The 27,329-nt window shown below is 38.0% G+C and overlaps 2 protein-coding genes across 2 annotated transcripts in view; one reads left to right on the forward strand and one right to left on the reverse strand.

Moving 5' to 3' along the window:
• Positions 1-21,912, forward strand: part of LOC127639319 (protein NLRC5-like) — a 57,622-nt gene extending 35,710 nt beyond the window's left edge. Inside the window, exons 13-29 of the mRNA XM_052121249.1 lie at positions 652-822; positions 1,019-1,192; positions 3,313-3,486; positions 3,617-3,787; positions 9,857-10,030; positions 11,534-11,707; positions 11,838-12,008; positions 13,510-13,683; positions 13,867-14,043; positions 14,197-14,370; positions 15,472-15,645; positions 15,899-16,069; positions 16,482-16,655; positions 16,810-16,983; positions 17,893-18,045; positions 18,499-18,662; positions 21,384-21,912. Coding sequence (XP_051977209.1) covers positions 652-822; positions 1,019-1,192; positions 3,313-3,486; positions 3,617-3,787; positions 9,857-10,030; positions 11,534-11,707; positions 11,838-12,008; positions 13,510-13,683; positions 13,867-14,043; positions 14,197-14,370; positions 15,472-15,645; positions 15,899-16,069; positions 16,482-16,655; positions 16,810-16,983; positions 17,893-18,045; positions 18,499-18,662; positions 21,384-21,436 — 2,797 coding nt within the window. The 3' untranslated portion in view covers positions 21,437-21,912. The remainder of the gene's footprint in view (positions 1-651; positions 823-1,018; positions 1,193-3,312; positions 3,487-3,616; positions 3,788-9,856; positions 10,031-11,533; positions 11,708-11,837; positions 12,009-13,509; positions 13,684-13,866; positions 14,044-14,196; positions 14,371-15,471; positions 15,646-15,898; positions 16,070-16,481; positions 16,656-16,809; positions 16,984-17,892; positions 18,046-18,498; positions 18,663-21,383) is intronic.
• Positions 21,913-24,027: 2,115 nt separating this feature from the next.
• Positions 24,028-27,329, reverse strand: part of LOC127639467 (gastrula zinc finger protein XlCGF26.1-like) — a 34,543-nt gene continuing 31,241 nt past the window's right edge. The window contains exon 9 of the mRNA XM_052121519.1: positions 24,028-24,849. Coding sequence (XP_051977479.1) covers positions 24,028-24,849 — 822 coding nt within the window. The remainder of the gene's footprint in view (positions 24,850-27,329) is intronic.

Genomic DNA, 27,329 nt, shown 5'->3' on the forward strand with positions numbered 1-27,329 from the left:
TTTAACTGACTTTCATTGTTTCACATTGTTTACCTGCTATATTGCTTGGATATGTTTTCTGGTGGTGTTATTGAAGCTTACATTGGTTTTCATGCTTTAATGAATCCAACATTACTCATGTTTAGTGTTGTACATTAATAACAATAATGTGTATTGGATCAAATAAAGCTTTTATAAAGCAAATAAATTGTTATATAAGTGTAACGTTCATAATGTTGATTCAATAATCATAATAAAATATGTAATTAAGAGTGTTGTTAATATTCTTCAAAGTAATATAGCAGTTATAAATGTTTAAAGGAATAACATAATATCAACATGAAAATATCATGTCATGACTCCTGCTGTGTAGATAAATATCTCAGAGTCCTCAAACAATATGATTCATCCGCACAGGGCAGTGCCGATACGCAACTGACATAAAATGTTCCTCCGAAAGTTGCCTGCAGTTTTAGGTTTTAACCACCAATATCACTAGAGAGCACAAAGTGCTGTAGTGCAGTGTTAAAATAAATAGTTCAAAGCCATGGCAATCTGCTGATTTTTGGGGGTGCTTACTCTCGCTTACACAGCTACTTGTTGCAGTTGTAGTAAACACAATAAACTGTTCAGTTATGTGTATTCATATTGACAATTGTTTTGTTGTTTTAGGCTCAGTAAGTGTGATCTAACAGAGGAAAGCTGTTCAGCTCTAGCTACAGTTCTCAGTTCAGACTCCAGCAGTCTCCGAGAGCTTGACCTGAGCAATAATAATCTGCAGGATTCAGGAGTGAAGCTGCTCTCTGACGGACTGAAAAACAACTTTAAACTAGAGAGACTCAGGTAACTTGACGTCTTGCATATTAAAGGACTCTTGGCCTTTTATTGTCTTCAGTATTTAGGTTTTTGTTTTGCAAACACCTTTTCATTTAATTTGAACAAGGAATAAAATATAATTCACATATTGTTTCCTTTGAGAAAAATTGTAGTGATTTATTTTGTTCTGCACTGATTATAAATAAATATTTTATCCCTCTAGATTGTCAGACTGCAGTATTACTGAAGAAGGATATAAAGCTCTTTCTTCAGCTCTGAGATCAAATCCTTCACACCTTATTGAGCTGGATCTCAGTGGAAATGACCCTGGAGAATCAGGAGTGAAACTACTCACTGATTTACTAAAGGATGGATGCTGTAAATTGAAGTTTATCAGGTGATAAAAGCCTTCAAATATTTTAAAATCAGGTACAGATGTGAAGACAGTTGTAATAAATTAGGTTTGAAGGGGCGATTGAGCCAGTGCAGCATTGACACTTGGTGAAATCCAATTACTTGACCTCACTTGACTTTTTTTAAAGCCAAATTATTTGTAATTGTTTAGCACTTTTCACAACACACATAATTTCAAAGCAGATTTACAGAAAATTATGCTGTAACAAAGCTTTAATGTCTTAGGAAAGAAAATAGTTTTTCATTCTTTTTATAAGTAACCACACTGATTTGGCTCAAGTAAAGATAACTTAATTATTTTCAGTTAGTACAGTTAACTAGATACAACTAGACTTAGCTCATATCTTTGATTAAAGTATTATTGCTTTTATGTAATTATTTAAATTGTGTCATAGCAGTTGTGTTATGCAGTGTAAATACAATTATTCCTAGAAACCTGATCCGTCATAGAGCACATTAGATTCTCCTCAGTACTTTTAGTGCACATTAATCTGAACATTTTTTGAGTACCTGCATTTGAGTGAAGAGAAATGGTTTAAATATAAAAGGCTCCAAGTTCACCAAAAGTAACACTAAATATGTTAATGGTGACTTACAAATATCATGTCTTCAACCAGCTACAACAAAACAACAATATTCAAAAGAGCTAAAACTTTATTAATTCTTAATATCTACTATTATATTTCCCTATAAATTACCTTGTCTTGAACAAACATACATAATTTATTCAAATTCAAGGGCTTAAGGGTATTTTTTACAGCCACAATTATGTACTTAATCATTTTGAATTAAGTTTAAGGATCATATTTTTTCAAGTTATAATTTTTAAATGTGACATTTCAAGTAATGTTTAATTTAGAACCACTTAATTGTATTCTTAATTGAAACTAGTAAAATGTTAAAAAAAATAAGCTGTTGGGGCCTGGGTAGCTCAGTGGTTAAGACGCTGACTAACACCCCTGGAGTTTTGCTAATTCACTAGTTTGAATCTCAGGGCATGCTGAGTGACTCCAGCCATGTCTCCTAAGCAACCAAATTGGCCCAGTTGCTAGGGAGGGTAGAGTCACATGGGGTAACCTCTTCGTGATCGCTATAATGTGATCCGTTCTCGGTTGGGTGCATGGTGAGTTGAGCGTGGATGCCGCGGTGGGTGCCATGAAGACTATGCTATATATTTAACTGATTGGACATACGGTTTTTGCACACCAGAAAATAGCAAATATGAAAATTCCATAGACTTATATTGACAGTATGTTCAAATGGGCCAATGGGTTGTTTGTGAATTCAAATTCCAGCTGTCAAAATTCCAAATGTAAACAAACCCACAAAAAGCCTCTATATCGCTGATCTATGTGACTATGCTAGCTGGAGATTTGTCTTACTATAATGTCTGTTTAACCATCACACTTCTGCTTTAGATCTAGTTTAAATGTTCAGACAAGGCTTTGTTTACAGTTCAATTCTACAGTTCAAAATTAAACAGTCACACATCAGATTAATTTAATTAGTCCAACACAAGTTTTGTAGCAAAGCATAAATAATTACATAATTTTGAATGTCTATTTTCTCCTGATAAAGATTGTGGAATACATTTTTATCAACCAATTTGAAGAATTTCTTTAAACTAATTTCTATACTGTAAAACAAAAAACACCAAAAAGAGTTTAATCGGTCCATACAGCACCACAGTAAATCACACTACATCTATAGTCAGATAATATAAAATAAAATAAACATAAATACTGACATTAAAATGTGAAGGAAATTAGAGCATTTTGGGAAATAAAGTAATTTTCCACAATGGTCCACAAAATGTTTACACATTAAATATTATTAAATATACACCAATTAAACTTCTATGGGTACATTTCAAACATTGTCTATTTGATGCTTTTGTTAATACCCCTTATGTGGTATGATATAGCATGATCATCATTCATATATGATTCAAACAAGAGAAAAAATTACTGGTATCATTTTATTACTAGTATTTAAGAGAATGGTGCACATCTATTAGCCAAAGAACAAATATGATGGAAGCTGCAAAAGCCATAAAATTGTAGCAAGACTATCTAATCTTAAATGATATTCTACTTTCTGTAGATTTTTGAAGAGTTCTGCTGCAGAGGAAGCATGTGAGCATCTCAAGAAAGTTCTTGATAGAAATCCTTTACTGCTGAAAGAACTGGATCTGAGTCATAATAAACTAAAAGGCTTTGATGAGCTGAAGTTATCTGATCTGCTGAAGGACTCTCATTGCAAACTGGAGAAAATTACGTGAGTGCACTCTTCTTATTTTATACATTATAACTTATTACATTAAGTACATATAAAAGACTCCCAGCCACATACTGTATAAATGCTTGTTCTGATCTGCAACAAGAAAACAATGCTGTTTTGTGTTTAGGTTGAGTTATTGTGACTTAACAGAGAAAAGTTGTTCAGCTCTAGCTAGTGTTCTCTCCTCTGATACCATTCTGAAAGAGATTGATCTGAACAACAGTCCTCTGAAGGACTCAGGAGTGAAACGTCTCTGTGAGGGACTGAAGAAGTCTCAGTGTAAACTGAACAGACTCAAGTAAGTATATTTTTGTCCTACAGAAAATAGGTCTCATTCACTAACTGCATGTAGACATATATTTGTTCATAAAACCTGTTTGCAAACATTTTAGTAATGTAATGGGATAATACACGGTCCCTTATATTAAAAGAATAAAAGATATGACAGTAACATGTTACTGTGTTCATAAACGGCATCTGATAATGTGCAGAACATTGTATCTCTTAACAGTTAACACTTAGATTGTGGTTTTGTTTTCCTAACATTTATAATTGAGTTTAAATTATCCTGGTGCTTCCAAACGTTGATCAACGTGTGTGTGTGTGTGTGTGTGTGTGTGTGTGTGTGTGTGTGTGTGTGTGTGTGTGTGTGTGTGTGTGTGTGAGTGTGTATTTATCAATTTGTGGGGACCAAATGTCCCCATAAGGATAGTAAAACCCGAAATTTTTGACCTTGTGGGGACATTTTGTCGGTCCCCATGAGGAAAACAGCTTATAAATCATACTAAATTATGTTTGAAAATGTAAAAATGCAGAAAGTTTTCTGTGAGGGTTAGGTTTAGGGGTAGGGTTAGGTTTAGGGGTAGGGTTAGGTTTAGGGGATAGAATATAAAGTTTGTACAGTATAAAAACCATTATGTCTATGGAAAGTCCCCATAAAACATGGAAACACAACGTGTGTGTGTGCGTGCGTGTGTGTGTGCGCGCGTGCGTGTGTGTGCGCGTGTGTGTGTGCGTGCCTGCTTGTATGTGTGAAAAAACGATATGCAATTTATATTTAAATTTTACGTTTTAAACCTTGTATAGCATGCAATCATAATTGCTAGTTATATATTATATAAATGTGATTTAAAAACATATTTGCAATGTAAATTTTATTTTACACATTATTTGGAGACTGTGTGTTTTGACCCAAAAAACTGACAAATTGGTAAATATAGGAATATAATATTGTATAGATGTAGTACACAATATTTTGAAATGGTAAATCATAAACCAATGGGTGAAACATTATATCTGCCTTATTTATAACTCAATTTGAGAGTGTGCTATGTTTTTAGCTGATGCACACTGATAATTGATATGTAGTTTCATGAAGCTTTATACATAATTTTGAGTCATTTTTAGTCATTATCATTAATCATAAGAGAATATTTAATTAATGAATTCTCACATAAATCACAGACTAAAAGTAGTTTATCTACATATCCGTATAACCAGGTATTACATTTGGGTGAATTGTTTTCCACATTATTATGTTTCCTTCAGGCAAACTCATTTAAAGTTTTTTGAAGTGCATTACATAAACATTATTTTTCCATCTAGTCTGTGTTTTTGAACCTGGTCTGTACGCATAGAGCGGCACTGTTATTTCTGCCTCGAACACTGTATGAAACCAAACATGTTCTGAATGTGAAATAATTTGTAAAAGAGAAATTCAAGTTAATCAGAAGTATTGTTAAAACATTTGTTAATGCATACATCTCTGGGGTGAGATTCTTGCCAATATTAAGAATAAAACTGTAATGAAGACTCAGGCTGGTTGGGATCCATATGCGGTTTATTAGGTAAGTGCAAACTCAGGTCGTACAGGCTGGGTCAGGAAACAATCAAACAGAGAGGGAAGAGAACAGGCAGGTTCGTAACTAGAACAGGCAGTGGGTCAGGGCAGGCAGCGAACTATCGTAATACGGTAAACAGGCAGGAGAAAACTAGGCAGGCGGCAAACTATCGTGGTCGAGGAAAACAGACTAGGTTGGTACTCAGGATAACATAGACTTCGGAATAAACACGCTCAGTAATGTGGCCGGGGCTAACAAGACTTCGCAAGGGAGACATTAACGAGCACGGTTAAATAGACAGGGGTAATGAGTACCAGCTGGGGAACAATCAGACCTGGGTGTGCGAGCTAATGGGAAAAGTAGTCAGGGCGGTTAGTACTCGGGCGAGTGCGATCTCCGAAGGCCGGGGGAGGAGGCGAGGGGCCGGTCTCTCCGGGTTGGCCCGATGGAACTCGGCGATGAGGTTGCGGTCGAGGATGTCATTGGTGTCGACTCAGGATCTCTCCTCCAGGCCCACGTCCTAGGTGGACGTGGGCCTGGTCCCACACTGCCTCACTGCGTTGGACCCAGTCATTCACTGCAGGGACCTCCGAGGGTTCGCCAGATCAGGGGAATAGCGGGGGCTGATACCCCAGGATGCACTGAAAGGGGGTCAGGTTGGTGGATGGCTTGAGTAGGGAGTTTTGGGCGTACTCGGCCCATGGGAGGAACCGGATCCAGTCCGACTGGTTGTGATTGCAGTACGTGCGTAGGAACCTGGTGACCTCCTGGTTGAGTCACTCCGCCTGGCCATTGGACTGAGTGTGGTACCCTGAGGAGAGACTGAGGTTGACATTAAGCAGGCGGAAGAAGGCCTTCCAAACCCTGGAGGTGAACTGGGAACCCTGGTCCGAGACAATATCCTCGGGCAGTCCGTAGAGACGAAACACGTACTGGAAAAGATGTTCGGCGGTTTCAAGGGCGGTGGGCAGTTTGGGCAGGGGTATGAGGCGACAGGCCTTTGAGGAATGGTCCACGACGGTGAGTATGGTGGTGTGTCCTCGGGAACTGGGCAGGTCGGTGACGAAGTCCACCGCGATGTGAGACCAGGGGCATTGGGGTGTGGGTAGAGGCTGAAGAAGTCCAGCCGGAGGTTGCTTGGGGGACTTCGCCAAGTTGCACGCTCGACACCTATTCACGAAATCGGAGGCGTCCTCGGATAGCGACTCCCACCAAAAGCGGTTTCTCAAGAGGCGCGTGGTTGCCTTGATGCCAGGGTGCCCGGAGGTTTGGGCGTCATGTACCCAGCGGAGTACTCTCTCCCGGAGGTCGGGGGGCACGAATGTCCGGTCGGGTGGACACTCGGGAGGTGGCGGAGCAGAGGCATGGGCCTGGGTTATGTAGGCCATGATGTCCCACTGGACGGGGGCTAGGATGAGCGCAGAGGGAACGATGGGTTCGGCTGTGGGTTTCGGAGGTTCGACCTCGTACTGCCAGGAGAGCGAGTCGGCCTTGGTGTTCTTGGACCCTGGGAGGTTGGTAATGGAAAAGTCGAAACGGGTGAAGAATAAGGCCCATCTGGCTTGTCTGGGGTTGAGGCGTCTGGCTGAGCGGAGGTACTCAAGGTTGCGGTGGTCAGTCAGGACCTGGAACGGGTGTCTGGCTCCCTCCAGCCAGTGTCGCCACTCCTCCAGGGCAGCTTTGATGGCCAGGAGCTCGCGGTTGCCGACATCGTAGTTTTGTTCGGCGGCGGTGAGTTTGCAGGAGTAGAAGGCACAGAGGAACAGCTTCGGAGGATTGCCCTGGCGCTGAGAGAGTACGGCTCCTATGCCGGTGTTAGAGGTGTCCACCTCCACCACGAAGGGGACGTCTGGGGTGGGGTGGTGCAGAATGGGTGCTGTAGTGAAGCGCTCTTTAAGTTGGGCTAGGGCCTGGAGGGCATCGGTGGACCAGTGGAGCTTAGTTCTCCCCCCTTTTACCATGGCGGTGAGTGGAGAGGCGATGGTGCTGAAGTTCCTGATGAACCTGCGGTAGAAGTTAGCGAAGCCCAGGAAACGTTGGAGCTCCCTCACCGTGGTGGGTTGGGGCCACTCCCGTACGGCCCGTACCTTATTGTCGTCCATGGCCACCCCTTCAGGACTAATGACGTACCCCAGAAAGGCTACCGACCTCAGGTGGAACTCACATTTCTTGGCCTTGGCGTACAGCTGGTGTTTGATCAGGCGCTTGAGCACCGTTCTGACCTGACTGACGTGTTCCTCGATCGAGTCGGAGTAGATCAGGATGTCATCAAGGTAGACCACTAGGCACCGGTTGAGCATGTCCCTGAACACGTCGTTGATGAAGGATTGGAACTCAGACGGGCTGTTGGACAATCCAAACGGCATAACCAGATATTCATAGTGGCCGCTGGTGGTAGAAAAGGCGGTCTTCCACTCGTCACCCGCCCGGATGCGAATGAGATTGTAGGCGCACCTTAGGTCCAGCTTGGAACTAGAGGCAGCGGGTACCGGAACTTGACTGTGACGTCATTCAGGCCCCGGTAGTCGATATAAGGGTGGAGTGAGCCGTCCTTCTTGCCCACGAAGAAGAATCCGGCTGCCACCGGGGAAGTGGAGGACCGGATGAATCCCTTGGCTAGTTCCTCCTCGATGTAGGACTTCATAGCTAGGGACTCGGGTTCGGACAAGGGGAAAATCCGGCCTCGAGGTGGCGTAGCTCCTGGCAGTAGTTCTATGGCGCAGTCACTAGGCCGGTGGGGCGGCAGAAGGGATGCCTTGGCCTTGCTGAAGGCCTCGCTCAGGTCGGCGTATTCGCTGGGTATCAGGGAGGAAGCGCCGGGCACCTTCTGAACCTTGGTGGCCCCCAAGGTGGCAAACTCACCCCGGGTCGCTGAGGTTCGGGTGGCCGAGTGGGGCAGTTGGCGCGGATGTGTCCGGCTTGGCCACAGTACAGGCAAAGGCGGTTGGAGAGGCGGCGTCTCTCTCTTCCGTGGTGAGATGGCCGCGGTCGATTTGCATGGGCTCAGCGGTTGCGGGCTGCTGGGGTGCCGAAGCGGGCTGCAGAGGCAATCTAACCGGTCGTCTAGAGCGGATGAGGTTATCCACGCGGATCGCTAGCGAGATGAACTGATCCAGGGAAATTCCCTCATCGCGACAGGCCAGTTCTTACTGGAGGTCCGAATTCAACCCCTGCCGAAAGAGGAGTGTCAGTGTGCTCTCAAGCCAGCCGGTTTACGTAGCGAGGGTGCGGAAGGTGAGGGCATAATCCGCTGCCGTGCGACTTCCCTGGCGGAGCGCCAGTAGCTGTTCCCCGGCACTCTTGCCGCTCTCTGGGTGATCGAAGACGGCAATCAGGCTCTGCATGAATGAGTTGAAGGTGTATTGAGCAAATCCCTGGTTGGTCCAGACCGCGGTCGCCCAGTCGAGAGCTCGGCCCATGAGCACAGAGCTGACGAAGAGGATCTTGCTTTCATCGGTGGGGTACAGCGCTGGCTGTTGCGAGAGAAAGATGAAGCATTGCATGATGAAGCCCCTGCATCTGGAGGGCGTGCCGTCAAACTTTTCTGGGAGCGCAAGTCGCGGGGTTGGCGGAGGGTTGGGGGTTCGGAGCGGCTGCGGGAGCTAGATTGAAAGGGGGCGCCACGGCTGCGAGCACCGGAGCGGATGCCGGTGGGGGTTGGTGCGAAGCCTGGACGGTTCGCATAATCTCCTCTATGGCTGATGTGAGCCGCCCGAGCTGATGTTGTTGGGCGGATAACAGGCTTGACTGAGCGGAGAGTTCCTCTGACATACGGGCTATCACCGCTGGATCGATGGGCGGCAAAGTCTTCTGTAATGAAGACTCAGGCTGGTTGGGATCCATATGCGGTTTATTAGGTAAGTGCAAACTCAGGTCGTACAGGCTGGGTCAGGAAACAATCAAACAGAGAGGGAAGAGAACAGGCAGGTTTGTAACTAGAACAGGCAGTGGGTCAGGGCAGGCAGCGAACTATCGTAAAACGGTAAACAGGCAGGAGAAAACTAGGCAGGCGGCAAACTATCGTGGTCGAGGAAAACAGACTAGGTTGGTATTCAGGATAACATAGACTTCGGAATAAACACGCTCAGTAATGTGGCCGGGGCTATCAAGACTTCACAAGGGAGACATTAACGAGCACGGTTAAATAGACAGGGGTAATGAGTACCAGCTGGGGAACAATCAGACCTGGGTGTGCGAGCTAATGGGAAAAGTAGTCAGGGCGGTTAGTACTCGGGCCAGTGCGATCTCCGAAGGCCGGGGGAGGAGGCGCCCTCACCGGTGTTCGTGACAAAAACACATATGAACACATATTTTTTTACACACTCTATGACAATAATTATTTTTCCATTTGTCTTGTTTTCATTTTTGAACTACATGATCTTATTTATACTTTTAATATTGCTATAAATTCATTTTGTATGTGTCTTTTAATAGCTTAAACACGCAATAGTTTGTCTTAAGATATTTATAAAATATTTGTATCATGATCTGTTTCCAAGAGACAAATAAATATTTTATCCCTCTAGATTGTCAGACTGCAGTATTACTGAAGAAGGATATAAAGCTCTGTCTTCAGCTCTGAGATCAAATCCTTCATACCTTATTGAGCTGGATCTCAGAGGGAATGACCCTGGAGAATCAGGAGTGAAACTGCTCTATGATTTACTAAAGGATGAATGCTGTAAATTGAGGTCCATCAGGTAATAAAAGCCTTCAAATATTAAAAAATCAGGAGTAGACATGAAGACAGTAATAAATTAGGTTGGAGGGGCAATTGAGGCAGTGCAGAATTGACCCATTGTAAAATTCAATTATTTGATCTCACTTGACTTTTAAATTTGATTATTTTTTTTTTTTTTGCACTTTTCACAACACAAATCATACTTAATTTATTCAAATGCAAGGGCTTAAGGGTATTCTGTACAGCCACAATTATGTACTTAATCATTTTAAGTTTAAGGAACGTATATATTCAAGTTATAATTTTCAAATGTGACATTTCAAGTAATGTTTAATTTAGAACAACTTTATTGTTTCTCTTAATGACAACTTTACATTTTACAGGGTAACAGTAATTTAATTGAAAGTAGTAAAATGTAAAAAAAAATAAGCTGTTATGCTGCAAACTTTGTTTAGGGTTTTTAAAAAATTCTTAAACCAAGAATAACATTTCTATATCCTCCTAGAGCTTTGGAGTTACATCCAAACTGGGCACAAACCTTCAGACTGTTCTGGAATAGTATTCTATTGTCTTTTCTAACTGATCGGACATAAGTTTTTTTGCACACCGGACAATAGCAAATTGGAAAAAATCCATAGAATTATATTGACAGAATGTTTGTGAATTCAAATTCCAGCTGTCAATTACATTTCTAATGTAAACAAACCCACAAAAATACTGTATTCTTTCATTTGCTCTCTCTTTCTCTCATATATCGCTGATCTATGTGACTGTCTATTTAACTTGCTAGCTGGAGATTTGTCTTACTATAATGTCTGTTTAACCATCACACTTCTGCTTTAGAACTAGAAACTTTCAGACAAGGCTTTGTTTACAATTAAATTAAAATAATTAAACAGTCACACATCAGATTAATTTAATTAGTCCAACACAAGTTTTGTAGCAAAGCATAACTAATTACATCATTAATTTTGAATGTCTATTTTCTCCTGATAAAGATTGTGGAATACATTTTTATCAACCAATTTGAAGAATTTCTTTAAACTAATTTCTATACTGTAAAACAAAAACACAAAAAAAAGTTTAATCTGTCCATACAGCAACACAGTAAATCACACTACATCTATAGTCACATAATATAAAATAAAATAAACATAAATACTGACATTAAAATGTGAGGTAAATTAGAGCATTTTGGGAAATAAAGTAATTTATTACCCACAATGGTCCACAAAATATTTACACATTAAATATTATTAAATACAGATCAATTCAACTTCTATGGGTAGCATTTCAAACATTGTCTATTTGATGCTTTTGTTAATACCCCTTATGTTGTGTGATATAGCATGATCATCATTCATATATGATTCAAACTAGAGAACAAAATTATCATTTTATTACTAGTATTTAAGAGAATGGTGCACATCTATTAGCCAAAGAACAAATATGATGGAAGCTGCAAAAGCCATAAAATTGTAGCAAGACTATCTAATCTTAAATGATATTCTACTTTCTGTAGATTTTTGAAGAGTTCTGCTGCAGAGGAAGCATGTGAGCATCTCAAGAAAGTTCTTGATAGAAATCCTTTACTGCTGAAAGAACTGGATCTGAGTCATAATAAACTAAAAGGCTTTGATGAGCTGAAGTTATCTGATCTGCTGAAGGACTCTCATTGCAAACTGGAGAAAATTACGTGAGTGCACTCTTCTTATTTTATACATTATAACTTATTACATTAAGTACATATAAAAGACTCCCAGCCACATACTGTATAAATGCTTGTTCTGATCTGCAACAAGAAAACAATGCTGTTTTGTGTTTAGGTTGAGTTATTGTGACTTAACAGAGAAAAGTTGTTCAGCTCTAGCTAGTGTTCTCTCCTCTGATACCATTCTGAAAGAGATTGATCTGAACAACAGTCCTCTGAAGGACTCAGGAGTGAAACATCTCTGTGAGGGACTGAAGAAGTCTCAGTGTAAACTGAACAGACTCAAGTGAGTATATTTTTGTCCTACAGACAATAGGTCTCATTCACTAACTGCATGTAGACATCTATTTCTCATAAAACCTGTTTGCAAACATTTTAGTAATGTAATGGGATAATACAGTCCCTTATATTTAAAGAATAAAAGATATGACAGTAACATGTTACTGTGTTCATAAACGGCGTGTGATCATGTGCAGAACATTGTATCTCTTAATGTGATTTAAAAACACATTTGCAATGTAAATGATAGTTATTAATTAAAGTATGTGATGAATATTTAACACATTATTTGGACACATTATGTGTTTTGACCAAAAAACTGACAAATTGACAAATCTGCGTGATTTATAATGCAATTGGAGAGTGTGCTAGTTTTCAGACACGTTTTTGGCTGATGCACACTGATAATTGATATGTAGATTCATGAAGCTTTATAAATAATTTTGAGTCATTTTCATTATTCATGAGATAATATTTAATTAATCAAATCTCTCATAAATCACAGACTAAAAGTAGTTTATCTACATATCCGTATAACCAGGTGTTAAATTTGGGGGAATTTGGTCTGTTTTCCACATTATTCTGTTTCCTGCTGGAACATTCATTTAAAGTTTTTTGAAGTGCATTACATAAACATTATGTTTCCATCTAGTCTGTGTTTTTGAACCTGGTCTGTACGCATAGAGCGGCACTGTCTTTTCTGCCTCGAGCACTGTATGAAACCAAATGGGTGTCCGTTTTGATATCCACTGAAATGAAGTAGAAGTTTCGCTTGTTTCATTATATAAAACTGGATATAAACTGGATTGTTTGTGTCAAAAGTGAAAATTAAATTACGGCACTAATACTTCCAACAGAGGCAAATTTGTGTACTCTTTTTAGGTTGTAGCCTATTTATCCATAGAGCTTTGTATTTTTGGTTGATCATTAAATAATTTTTTTCTCTCTAGCAAATATACACGTACATGTGTTGGAAAGTCAGAGTCCACCAATGAAGGCGCTTCTTTACAAACACTCCTTCTCTCTTTTATAACTTGTATAATTATAATTTAATGCAAAGAAATATGTATCACAAATTATATAATCAGCATAACAATATAACAGTTATCATGTAATCATGATTTGAAAATCTTCCAGGTCTAAATTATGCTTCAATGTAAGAAAAGTAGCGTTTGTTCAAATAATTAAAAAAATGTCATTGTTAACTAATGTACTTATTTGATTATTTACCATGAAATAGTGCAGAATATGACATTCTTCTTCATTTTAAATGCATTTTTCAAAATCAGAGTTCAAAATACACTATTTCTGCTGAAGTGTATTAAGCAAATAAGCAGCCGGGGTAGTGTGGAGGGGGGATCATGTTAGGATTCCCTCAACTCCAAAATACCAATTGAAGATAAACTTAAAAAATGTGGAAAACATTTTTTAGACACTTTGTGCTGTAACTAACTATTTTAAACAGCAATGATATTTTAAAATAACAAAACCGTTTGGACTTCTTCTAGCCTTTCAAACTGCAGTATTACTGAAGAAGGATATAAAGCTCTGTCTTCAGCTCTGAGATCAAATCGTTCTAAACACCTGATAGAGCTGGATCTCAGAGGAAATGACCCTGGACAATCAGGAGTGAAACTACTCTATGATTTAATTGAGAAACCAAACTGTAATCTGAGACTGAGGTACGTACTTAGTCCAGTTGTCTCTGAAAATTATAATTAACTATAAAAAACTTCAAGACTTAAGAGTGGTGTACCATTTTAAGATAATCTTCATTATTGTAGAATCACAGCTCTGTTATGTAAGGTTGTGATTATACATAATACATAAAGTAAGGTTATGTCAGTGTGTACCTCTCTCTCCAGGTTGTTACAAAGTTCCTCTGCAGAAGAGGCCTATAAGTATCTGACTTCAGTTCTACATGGTGTAAATCCTTTAATGCTGAGAGAACTGAATCTGGGTGAACATAAACTAGGAGACTCAAAAGTTAAGCAGATCGCTGCTCTACTAGAAGATAAACACTGTAAACTCAACAAACTTCTGTGAGTATAATAAATTGTTTTCTTTGTATATAAAGTATCTTTAAAAATAGCATTAATATTACAGTTTCGATAACTGGTTATTATTAATACTATCATAGAGTTCTTTGAAGTAAACTGAAAACATTTCCCATGTTTGTTTGTTTTTCGCTGCAGGTTGAATAATAACTGTATTTCAGTAGAAGGGTGTAATACAGTCGTTTCAGCTTTAAATTCAAATCCTTCAAACCTGAAAGAGCTAAATATGAGTTTAAATAATCTAGGAAACTCAGGAGTGATGAAGATTTCTACTCTATTGAAAAATACACAAGTCAGACTGGAGAAACTGGAGTATGTATTTTCATTTGTGTACATTTCTACATGTTCTGAATGTGAATTAATTTATAAAAGAGAAATTCAAGTTAATCAGATGTTATTGTCAAAGCATTTGTTAATGCATACATCTCTGGGGTGAGATTCTTGCCAATATTAAGAATAAAACACATATGAACACATATTTTTTTACACACTCTATGGAAATAATTATTTTACCATTTTTCTTGTTTTCATGTTTGTACTACATTATCTTATTTATACATTTAATATTGCTATAAATTCATTTAGTATGTGTCTTTTCATAGCTTAAAGACACAATAGTTTGTCTTAAGATATTTATAAAGCATTTGTATCTGTAACCCGCACACACACACACAAGATGAGACAGTCACAATGTAATGTCAAAACTGCGTTTATTTGCAGGCAAACAAAAGTACAGCACGGAAAATCCAGAGGGGAGAATGGTCGAGGGAAGCGTAGGGTCAAAAGCCGGGGAATCAAGATATAAACAAGGGGGCAAATCCGGGAGAGAGTGGTCAACGATAGCGGGAGGTCGAAACCGGGAAACAAGCATGAAACAAGGGGACTAGCGGGAGCAAAAGACAGGGGAACTAGGGGAACAATGGAGCTGGCAAGCTAAGGGGTAAACAAGAGGAGATCAAAACTAGACGAGACTAGCGGGGGGCAAAACTAGACGAGACTAGCGGGGGCAAAGATGCGGGAAACTAAACACAATAACCAACGGCAAACAAACGAAAGGATAGTGAGTTAAATAGGGGAACTAACGAGCGGTGCGGGTGTAACGAATATCCATGATGAGACGAGTGCAGGTGTTACTAATGTGTGGGGATTGGTAGCGCGTGAGTGCAGGTGGTCATAATGTTCTGGGGGAGATAGTTTACGAGCGAGAGCTCGTAATAGCAAAACCAGGCGTGGAAGCCCGAGGGAGGAAAGAGCGTACGAGCTCAAGGGGGCGGAGCGAGGGAGCGGGAAGCGAGCACGCTCGCGGAGTGCATGTGTGAATGCTCGAGGAAGCGGGGATGGGGCATAGGAGCGGGGTTCGTGACAGTATCATGATCTGTTTCCAAGGGACAAATAAATCTTTTATCCCTCTAGATTGTCAGACTGCAGTATTACTGAAGAAGGATATAAAGCTCTGTCTTCAGCTCTGAAATCAAATCCTTCATACCTAAAAGAGCTGGATCTCAGAGGAAATGACCCTGGAGAATCAGGAGTGAAAGTACTCTGTGATTTACTACAGGATAAACACTGTAAATTAAATACTCTAAGGTGAACTAAACTTATGGAAAATAAATTAGATACAGTCTAATTATTTATAGATGTAGTATTTCAGTAATACAGTAAGTTACACAATCTGTTGTTCAAAGTTGAAAAATCTATTCAACATTAAAAAAGTGCAAAACTGCTTTCATCAGCACAAGTCACTGGGGTTTAATTGAGCAATATTTTCTACATATTATTCATTACACAAAGTTTAGTTGAGATTTAAATTGAATACTGCTGTAACTTTCCTTCTCTACAGGTTGTTAAAAAGTCCTGCAGAAGAAGCCCATCAGTATTTGACTAAAACACTTAGTAAAAATCCTTTACTCCTGAGAGAGTGGAATCTGAGTAAACATAAACTAGGAGACTCAAAGGTGAAGCAGATCGCTGCTCTACTGGGGGATAAACACTGTAAACTCAACAAACTTCTGTGAGTATTTTAAATGGTTTTATATTTTGTATTCAACTTACAGTTCATTACCGATATGAATGTATAGTGGGAACATTTGCTGTTGTCTATAATGTGAAATAAACTCTCAAAACTAACTGAAAGGTTGATTAGCTGCTTAGATGAATGATGTATTTATGGTACACATAGAGAACATTACAATTTGTAGTGTTTTGACAGTTTATGATCAGATTATAATTAAAATGAGAGAACTTCACCTTACTTTCTATTACTGGATTTTTTCTGATCCCATATTTTTGAAGCAGTTATTCTCAGTCTATTTTCAGTCTTCAGTACTCACTAACTTAAGTATTTTAACTTTAGCAAGTAACCTTACAGAGTAAAAAGATTGTTTCTTCTCTCCCTTTTTCTTTCTCTCTTTCTCACAATGTAGGTTAAGAGAGTGTGATATTACAGATGAAGGTTGTTCTGCTCTGACTTCAGCTCTGAATTCAAATCCATCACACCTCAGACATCTGAACCTGAGTAGGAATAAACTAGGAGACTCAGGAATTGGACACCTGTGTGGTCTACTGAGAAATTCTCAATTCCAGCTGGAAAATCTAGAGTTAGTAACTGTTTGTATTGAACTGTTCATGAGTTCACCTGTAGTACACGTTTACAGAATGACAAAGTAGTTATGCCTATTGTTTCCATGGTTACAATGATTTTCCAGGGTAATCACAGATATGATATATTTTACCTTCTCTGTTTCACATCAGGTTGTGTGAATGCAGAATAACAGAGAAACAGTGTGGCATCCTGACTTCAGCTTTGTGTTCAAATCCATCACACCTGAGAGAACTCGACCTCAGTGGAAACACACTAAAGAACACAGGATTGAATCACATATGTCATCTACTGAACGATTCACACTGTAAACTGGAGAAACTGAGGTGAGTAATGTTCAATTACAAGAAGGGATGAACCAACATTAAATTCTGTCTGATACAGAGAAGTCAATAATAATTGTCATGTAATGACCAATAACTGATACATTGATGATAATTAGTTGAATAAGTTGATTAGAGCAGGGGCTTTCAGACATTTTGATGCCAAGGACCTACAAATATGATGACCCCCTTGTGATCTATTTTCATGTATAATATACCCTTCATACTGTGCAAGAATAAGAGTAAGTGTGATATATAAACAATATGTTCTTTGCTAAATTGTATATTTTGATTTTATATTGTCACTGTACTAGAGCCAAAATAAATTATTAAAATATGATCTGGAATACAATTACTTTATATGTAGTCGACGCCATATCTTTTTTTCTACCCCCTATTAGAGAAATGGTACATGTATAAATGGATAAAACACATTTCTACACATTTCCAAGTTAACTCTGTTGTAAGCTTTGAAATTAAATTATTTTTTTATTATTCATAATAACATTTTTATTCATCCTATCTCTTTAAATGTCAGATGAATGGCAAATGTCATCTAAATCTTACTGTAATCTAAAATTAGGTAGAAAAATGACTCTATAATAAAACATAAGATGCATCGATAAATATCCATTAACTAATACAGATAAATAAATAAAAACAGTCAACATAAACTAATAACTGATAAAGTGCTGAAGTATCATTGCATCTCTATCTATGAGAAGGAAAGAAATTAAGAATTTGTTTTGGTATTTCAGTGGTAAAATCACTCAGAAATAGTCGAAACAAGACACATTATCATTAAGTGCTTGAGTTCACATATTTTGGGAAATGTTTTAAAGTTATTGCATGTTTTGTGAATGATTGATTAAAGATAATCTCTTCTCTATTTATGTGTTTGTCTCTTTCTAGTCTATATAAATGTGAAATCACAGATGTTGCTTCTTTGGCTGAGGTGAAAACAGTGCGGTCTTTAAAGGAACTTGATCTGAGAAGAAACAGAATTACAGAATCATCAGGGGAGAAGCTCTGTGAAGTGCTGAAATACTCAGACTGTGAACTGGAGTGAGTAATCATTTCTCTTCATTGTATTAAATAGAGCATCATTGCATATTGAAAGTCTCTTATATTTGTTTACAGAAATGATCATTAATTATTGCACATTTACTGAAAATGTTCTGACCAAAATCAGACTCTCAGACTGATCAGTCCTGTGACAGATGGGTTTGACTCAACTATATTCAGATAAAATACACATTTGCCTGAACAATTCAAAAAGTATTTTCCCATTTCAGTGTTGTCAAAGTTACTGCATTCTGTGTTTGGAGGTCTAATGTCCAAACAGAAGTTAAATTAAAAGTATGGAGGGGTGGTAAAATATTCTGATGAATGAACACAGAAGGGATACATCAAGAACTACATGATTAATAATTAAAGTTGACCTTAAATTCATATTTAACATTAAATAAATGGTTCTGTTTAATATTAATATTATTATCTCTTGTTTCCTCCTCACAGACTAGACAGCCAAGGTTTGATTCAAGCTACTGCAAGAGCTGCTGGAAGTGCTCTTTGGTCTGGTATAAAATCCATAACCGGGAGTAAAACTCAGGATCGTGTGGAATCAACAAGTCAGGAAGAGAACAACAAGTCACCAACACATGAGGATTCCTCTAAAGGAGGTGAGGAAGACACTCTGCTTTATTATAATAATGTAATATTCATGTTTATGAGGACTCTGTGTGAAGAAGGCGTTCTTACTGCTGTCGCTGTAACGTTTTTGGTGGAATGCACGTCTGACCATGTCTTTTAAAAACCAGATCACAGATGAGGTAAAACTAGAATATCACTCTAATTTGACATGGATTCAGAAGGGAGAGTGTTTTATGCTCAATATCATATCATTAATAAGATGAACGATCTATCAATGAATGAATCAAACTCACTCAGACTGCCGACAGATTCTTTTCCATGCATCATTTTTATTATATCATGCATGTGTTTAAAAATGTACGGAGCCCCCGAAGTGACCTGTGCAAAAAAAAAAATCTAAGAGACTTTCGCGTGCGCACGAGATACTTTCGCGAAGGTTTCTCGTGCGCACGCGATAGTTTCTCGTGCGCACGCGAAAGTATCTCGTGCGCACGCGAAAGTTTCTCGTGCGCACGCGAAAGTCTCTTAGATTTTTTTTTTTGCACAGGTCACTTCGGGGGCTCCGTAAAAATGAATCGTACAGAACAATGAAATCACAGAAACATCACAACGCTGCTCCGTCTAGTCCGCACTCGACTCCATTATCTCAAAAGAGACGGGTGACGTGAGCTCCACTGACACAGCCTCCCGGAATATTCCTGTTAGTCAGCGCTACTCAACACGCGGACCACATGTGACCCTCGAGCGATCTTTAGCAGCGTTATGATGTCATCATCAGAAATATATTTATCAGCAGCCGATCAAATCTGTATGAATTGTGAGGTGTCCATTTTCATGAGGATTTATGCTAGTTCTGTACATCACATTAGAGAGGGAATTCAACTGCAAGAGGATGTTACAAATAAAACACAAATAATATCGGAGCATGACTGATGTTATGAGAGCGACGGTCGGTCTGCGCATGCGTTTATACACAGTACACCCGCTCACGCGCGGTCTCTCAATCAAACATGCACGCTCGCAATCTCACTTCAACTCTTGAATATCTCATCAGATATATGTGGTCGTCATGACAACATTATTTATAGCAAAACAAAACAGTTTTTCTGCAGTAACGGCGTTGAGACACCTTCACGCACATTATTTTAGAAGCAACATCTGTAATCTCATGTGTTTAAGATAGAAAGAGACAAAGTGCAAATTATAATTATCTCATCAGATCACAAAACATTACTGAGGTGAAGAATGTTTAATAAATATAATGTTAACTCAGACTTCAATTTAAAAGTATCTTGGCTTAAAATATAGGTAACACTTAAAACATAACTTAAATTAAAACATATGTTCATTATTGATTATTATTATTATTAGTAGTATTGATGCCCCCCAAATAATTATGAGCATTTCCAAAAGGACTAGTTACAAATTTTTTAATTTTTTTACCCCTAAATAGTCATGATAATTTGATCAAATTTTTTAAATCACAAGAATGTCTTTTAATCTGTGCATATTTTCAGTAACATGTCTCTCAGTCCTGCACTTGTCAGTGGTGAATCATCGCAGCAGCCGTGATTTTAACCAAATGCAACTTGATATAATAAAAATAAAAGGGCTTATAACATTTTAACCTCATAAATAATAAATCAAAAATCTGAAATAATACTTGAGTTATTTTTGGCATAGCCAGTAAATTACTTTTGGGTGTGCCTCAATAAAAATGGATGGCCAGATTTTCAGTCTGAGGTATGACACAATTGCTGATTAAGAATTGTGGAGGTGTGACAGACATACCAACTCACCACAACTCTCTCTGATTCTGATGTGGATATCACTGAAATAACAACAGGAGTACCATGTGAATGTAAACAATTGTAAAATAGTGACTTGAAGTTTGCCATAGAACACGTATGTCCATATGCAGCTTTCACAGAGTAAAGAAATGATGACTGTTGTCCTTCTGCTTTCTGATTTCATTAGTCATTTCTTTAGTGTAGAAGTTTAATGCAGGAAAAACACTTGGTGACAGAATCACTATGAATTACAATCAGCTGCATTTGAAATGAAAGCGTTCAGATCATCTTGACGTCTTGTCTAGTTCTTCAGTAAAAAAAGAAGCTGATTGGTCACTTGATGAGAACACACGAGCTCGCCCCGGTGACAGAACTTATTTTCTGTCATGTTGGATCCTTTTTCCCCCGCTGGAAACCTCCCGCTGGCTCCATCCGACACTTGAGTCAGTGCCATCCAAGAGAGCGTTTACGTTCACTCACCTGAAATATTTTATGTTCTGCTTTCAGTATTATTCGACTATAGCTTAAATGTATTAATATATACTGTGGACTGAAAATGTATTAAGAAGGAAACGAATAACAAAATAATCTAAAATTAGTATTTAAACATGAACTCAATTCTTAAATGTGAGAGCTAAGAGGTGCAAATCGTCATCCTTTAAAGCTCTGTGAACAGCAACTTGTGTTTATATTTGATGACAAATTTAAATAGCTTCAAATAACATTACTCAATAAAGTTTAAAAACACTGATTCTCAGATTACACAACTTTTGTTTTACTGTATGCATTAATATGAATTATTGTACTTGTTACAGTTCATACACACTGGTAATGCACACAGGTGGAAGGGGCTCTGTCCTTCAGTTTATAGTACAAGTACAAATGACTGATGTTGAGCGGTCAATAATGTTGTTATGTATTCATACAAATTATCATTTAGTTTCTCCTTTGCAATTACAGATGATGAAGAGGACTCTGAAGATGACCCTGATCAATCGTGGTCTGACGTCTGAGGCCTACAATCATATAATGTTGTTGGAATTAAACCAATCCAGATATGATGGATTGATGGATTAAATGTAGCTAATTAGTAGTCGATTGTCAAGATTGTACTTTTATTGTATATATTTTAATCGTATATTGTTATACAAGACATTGTATTTATTTCTAAGACATTTAGCAGACATCTTTATTAATGCTTTAGAAATTAAATTAGATCATTACATTAGGAAAAGCCCTATTGTATTACAAAACATATCATATTATAGCTATAGCAAAGTCCCTTTAAAGCTGAAGTGTGTAACTTACTCGTATCCCAGCTGAATATGATTACTTAAATATTAGTGAGCCATTCTAGATTCATTTTCCTAGAAAACTGTGAATATCGTGTCTGTGGTGCAATGATATGTTGACATTTTAACGATCAAAAACACATTTTACTGATCAACATTTTTACTTACATTTGTTTATATGAATAAAGTCCTTGTGAACTGCCGATGAACAGTTTTCTTTGGTGTGTTGAAGTTTGGGTGGGACATCATCACTATGCCTTATTCCCTCCACTGAGAGTGATTTAAATGCTCAAGACAATATGATCAACTCTTAACAAGTTTTCATTTGCTGACTTATTAGAAGTGCTTTATTTTCATAACTTATCAAATATGATTATTTACTGTACACCATATTGTCAAAACATCTGACAGATCAGAAAGGTCTCAGTAATGAGAATACAAGCATATTGTCTGTTGAATGCTTTTGACTCGTACTATTGTCAGTCTTTACAGACATGAACAGCAGCAGGTCTCATCGGCTCCGGAAGGGAGAGACATCAGTGTCCGAAAAATATCCTTGTATGAGGTGAACGGGAATGCTTCGTTCACTTATAAGATTTATTCAAAAAGACTTGATTCGTTTACAAGAACATCACTAGTGCTCATTCTATAAGTCACTCAATACAAGATTTAGTACTTTTAATAATTCATTACTTATTATTTTATTGATCTGATTAATTTTATCTTTTTGTCATTTCTTCTGCAACTCTACACAAACACAGACACATTGTGTTGCATTTCATAGTAACACACTTGTTTAAAACTTCTACAGTGAGAATTTCATCTGAAATTCATATTATTTAATCCGCTGGACTTTAAGATGTTGGATTTTACTTTCTCAGGTGACTCAGTAATTGAGTTACAGGGTTACTTTTCAAATGTAGTCCACTACAGATTACATGCTATAAAATGTCATTTGTAATGTATTCTATTAGATTACTCAAGGTCAGTAATGTAATCGAAATACTTTGGATTGCACTGGTAGATAAATTTTTTTCAATTGTTTTGACTATAAAAACTCAAAATACACATGTTAAAAACACATAATCTGAAAAACCAGTTAAACTACAGTCAAGCAACCCCTACACTACAATAAACGACCAGTGGAAAGTATTTTTCTGTTACAAAACAATGAGGATCTCATTCAAATTCATACTAAATACAACTAATAAAACTAAAAACCTGCTAATAAACTGAATCACAATTTATTCAATATTTAGTACAGCATCATAAAGAAATATAGTGTATCAACATCTTCACCCGGCTCAGAAATTAAAGTTTTAGTTTTCTTGTGGAACTCAAAAGGAATAGCAAGAATATTAATATACCCATAATTATTCTGCAGCTCAAAGTGTTTGATAACAAATATTGAGAAGTATTGCACTCATGTCAGAGACGCATCACATGTAGAATAAAACAAAGTTTATTATATTTGATGTCTGCAGTCTTCATCTCATGAGTGTACATCATTTCATTTGTACAATTTCTTCATGTGATGTGGAGAAACATTTGAACTCTTTTGATCCTATTTTGTGTTTAATTTAAAATACTGTACAACTATAAACAACACAATAGTGGCAATTAAATAAAAAACATAACTTATTACTATGTAATCACAACTCAAATATATCCTGTAGTGGGAACCTAATTTAATTGTATAAACGCAACTAAATTAAACATGTTAAACAAACTCAAATTATTATAATAATTATTTTCATTTCTTTATATACTGGCCAGTTATGATGCATATTCTCATGCTAAATACATCTTGGTGGGAAACACTACAAAGTGCAGCTTGTAACTATGTTCTGGTTAGCAGCAATTGCTCAAAAATGAAAGTATGTGAAACGTCTCACTGTCCTCATCCTAAACTCATCTCTAACATAACAGAAACTCATCTAAATCTGAACATAACGAAACATTCATAACTAACAAGTAACCCATTTATAATCATCTCGCACATAAACACAAAGTAACCCTTCATTTTAACATTTACTCTCCCCATCAAGTCCCGTGTAAAACACGCTAGGAACTAAAACCTGCCCGGTTTCATCAATGCTACATTTACACCACAAAACAAATTCATGTAAACCCAACTCTAATGGATTAATAAACTTCCATTTTACAAACTGAAATGGATGGAACGCAATAAAAACTTTAGTTTCTTTAGTTCATTTTAATAAAAAAAACTTTTTTATTTTGAGTGCCCTTCAGTAACACACTTGTTAGTAACCACCCGATCTGTTCATGAGTTCATCTGAATCTCATATTATTTACTTTGGATGATTCTTTGTCATGTGATCCATTAGATAACTTGCTCGGAGGAAACTCCTCCCACATGGATGGCAGTGGTACGGTTTCTCTCCAGTGTGGATCATCTCGTGTATTTTCAGATTAACCAACTGAGTGAATCTCTTGTGACAGTGTGAACACATGTAAGGTTTTTCTCCACTGTGAATTCTCTGGTGCTTTTTCAAATCGCCGTCTCTAGAAAACGTCTTCTCACACTCAAAGCACATGTAATTCTTCACACCGGTGTGTATTTTCTGGTGCTGTTTCATGCGAGCTAGCAGTGAAAAACTCTTTCCACACTGATCACATGTGTGCGGTTTCTCTCCAGTGTGATTTTCGATATGATTCATAAGGACTCTTTTTTCAGTGAAACCCTCTCCGCACTGATGGCACATGAAAGGTTTCTCTCTGGTGTGAATTTGCATGTGTGCCTTAAGGTTTTCTTTATGTGTGAAACTCTTTCCACACTGAAGGCAAGTGTGTGGTTTCTCTCCGGTGTGAATTCTGATGTGACTCCGAAATGTTTCTCTTCGTGTGAAACTCTTTCCACATTGATCACATGTGTGTGGTTTCTCTCCAGTGTGAATTAGCATGTGTGCCTTAAGGGTTGCTTTTTGTATGAAACTCTTTCCGCACTGATCACATGTGTGCGGTTTCTCTCCAGTGTGGATTCGCATGTGTCTCTTAAGGTTATATTTATGTGCGAAACTCTTTCCGCACTGACGGCAAGAGTGCAGCTTCTCTCCGGTGTGAACGCTGATATGACTCTGAAAGCTTTCTCTTCGTGTGAAACTCTTTCCACACTGATCACACGTGTGCGGTTTCTCTCCAGTGTGGGTTCTCATGTGCCTATTAAAGTTTCCTTTACATGTTGATCTCTTTCCACACTGAGGACAGGAAAAAGATTTTTGGGCTCCCGTTCTCTTTAGTGTCTTCACTAGACTCGTTTCTTCACTTTCTTTTGCCATCAGGTCTAAAATAAACATAATAAAGTGCAATTTAATTAACGAGACAAAAATAGAAAAACAAAAGCATTTCATCAAACCAGATTGCAGAAACTTAAAATACAAAAACACTTGACTAGACTTAGACTTGACTACTTGACAGTTCTCTCATCATTTACTCACCCTGATGTCGCTCCAAACCCCTTTTTTTTCATGGAACTCAAAAGGAAGATAGCGATAGCGATTTACTTTCAAGCTTATAAAAGTAGTGCATGCAACTAATATCTCATATTCATAGTTTTCTGAAGGCTTATGATAAATTTGGTATTATTTCTTACTAAAACATGAGTTACTTTACAGTTGAAATCTTGACCTCTGTTAAGGATATCATGAGTGCATGAGAGAAGAAATAAGAGTCATGGTGGAAGTAAAGAGTTTCTCTGTAGGGGTCTGGGTCGCTCAGTGAGTAAAGACGCTGGCTACCACCCCTGGAGTCGTGAGTTCGAATCCCAGGGTGTGATGAGTGACTCCAGCCAGGTCTCCTAAGCAACCAAATTGGCCCGTTAGTAGGGAGGGTAGAGTCACATGGGGTAACCACCTTGTGGTTGCTATAATGTGGTTCGTTCTTGGTGGCGGCGCGTCGTGAATTGTGTGTGGATACCGCGGTGGATAGAGTGAAACCTCCACACGCGTTATGTCTCCGTGGCAACGCGCTCAACAAGCCACGTGATAAGATGCACAGGTTGACCGTATCAGACGTGGAGGCAGCTGGGATTTGTCCTCTGCCACCAGGATTGAGGCGAGTCACTACGCCACCACGGGGACTTAAAAGCACATTGGGAATTGGGCGTTACAAATTTGGTGAAAAAATCCCATTTGGATAATTTATGAAAGCTGGGACAGATCATGAACAATGTTGTGTTGTGTCAATGCAATACTATGAAAATAATTCTAGTTTTCTGTTTCAAGTATTCTAGATTAGATAAAACACAAGGGGTTAGGGGTTTGTATGCTTTATGTGGGACGGTCCCTTAACTCTGATGGAGGGGGTCTCCTGCCCCCCTCAATTTGAAGACTGGATATTGGACAGCTTTGTCTAATACTGTGCGATATGCTAAAGCTAGGAAGTGCCCAATTTAAACCAAACTCTTTTCACGCCTCATGAGTTTCTGACTGTTGTTCTAATGTTCCTCTGCATCATTTAAGAAGAATCAAGAATGGACACCAACCTCTTTGTTCCTCAGTATCTTTACGTCTCCATCTGCGGGGTTCTGGATCACTCATCTTCTATGTAACAGACTCTGTGGTAAGAATGAATTTGATAAATGAATGAATAAATGCATGAATACACGTATAAAAGGGACACTTGTAAATAATGTTTACAAATAGTTTAGCCCCTTACTAGGGTAGCCACTAGTAATGAACATTTATATACATAAAAACTCCAGTTTTACCACCATTTGTGGACTTTTCAGATGGTCCCTTACCAAACCCTCCACAGTATTACCACGTTTTAGCACAAAGTGTGGACTTTTCAGATGGTCCGTTACACACTTACACTTACCTTACTCATTTTATCTTTCAATATGGGATGATACCATAATTTACGGGACGGGTGCCAACCCTACCCCTTACACAATAGCGTTTTAAAAGGCTAAAGATCTCTGCTAAACTATACAAAGGAAAAACTAATTTAACAACTACATTTTAAGTGTCCCAATTTACCAGTTGTCCCACTTTACCTGTATTCACCATATATCAGGAATAAATGTACAGATTTCTGACCAACAAACTGACTTTCAAATTGAGTTTTAAATTCTATCTTCATTACCCGATGTTTTGTTGTGTTTTACATGAAACACGGTTTATTATTGACCAATCAAAAAATGCTGCTATGTTAATAATAATCTCTCCAAACCATTTTAAAACTATACATCCATCACGGTATGCCAAAAAATAATAATAAGTATGCTATTGAACACACTCTACTGTTTAGAAAGTTAAATATTAATATATTTTAACTTATACACTATAAGACATGCAGCTTTAACAGTCTAGAGCACATATTAAAGGTATAAATGCAATCCAGTAATGGGTCCAACCAAATATGCTCCATTTATTTTATTAAATTATTCAGTTTTTATTATTATTATTATTTTTTACAATTCCTTTCATTACTACAAAACAATGTCTAGCCCTATAGTTCTACATTGTCACATGTTTAACCTTTTAAGAGTCATGAAACACTACAACACATTTTTTGAGATGTTAACTGGTCTTGCACACAAGTGAAGAGAATGTAATCATTTGTTATTTTTAATTTCACGAGGAAAAGGGTT

This window comes from Xyrauchen texanus, chromosome 48 (genome assembly GCF_025860055.1).
Source record: "Xyrauchen texanus isolate HMW12.3.18 chromosome 48, RBS_HiC_50CHRs, whole genome shotgun sequence".
NCBI classification, from domain to species: Eukaryota; Metazoa; Chordata; class Actinopteri; order Cypriniformes; family Catostomidae; genus Xyrauchen; species Xyrauchen texanus.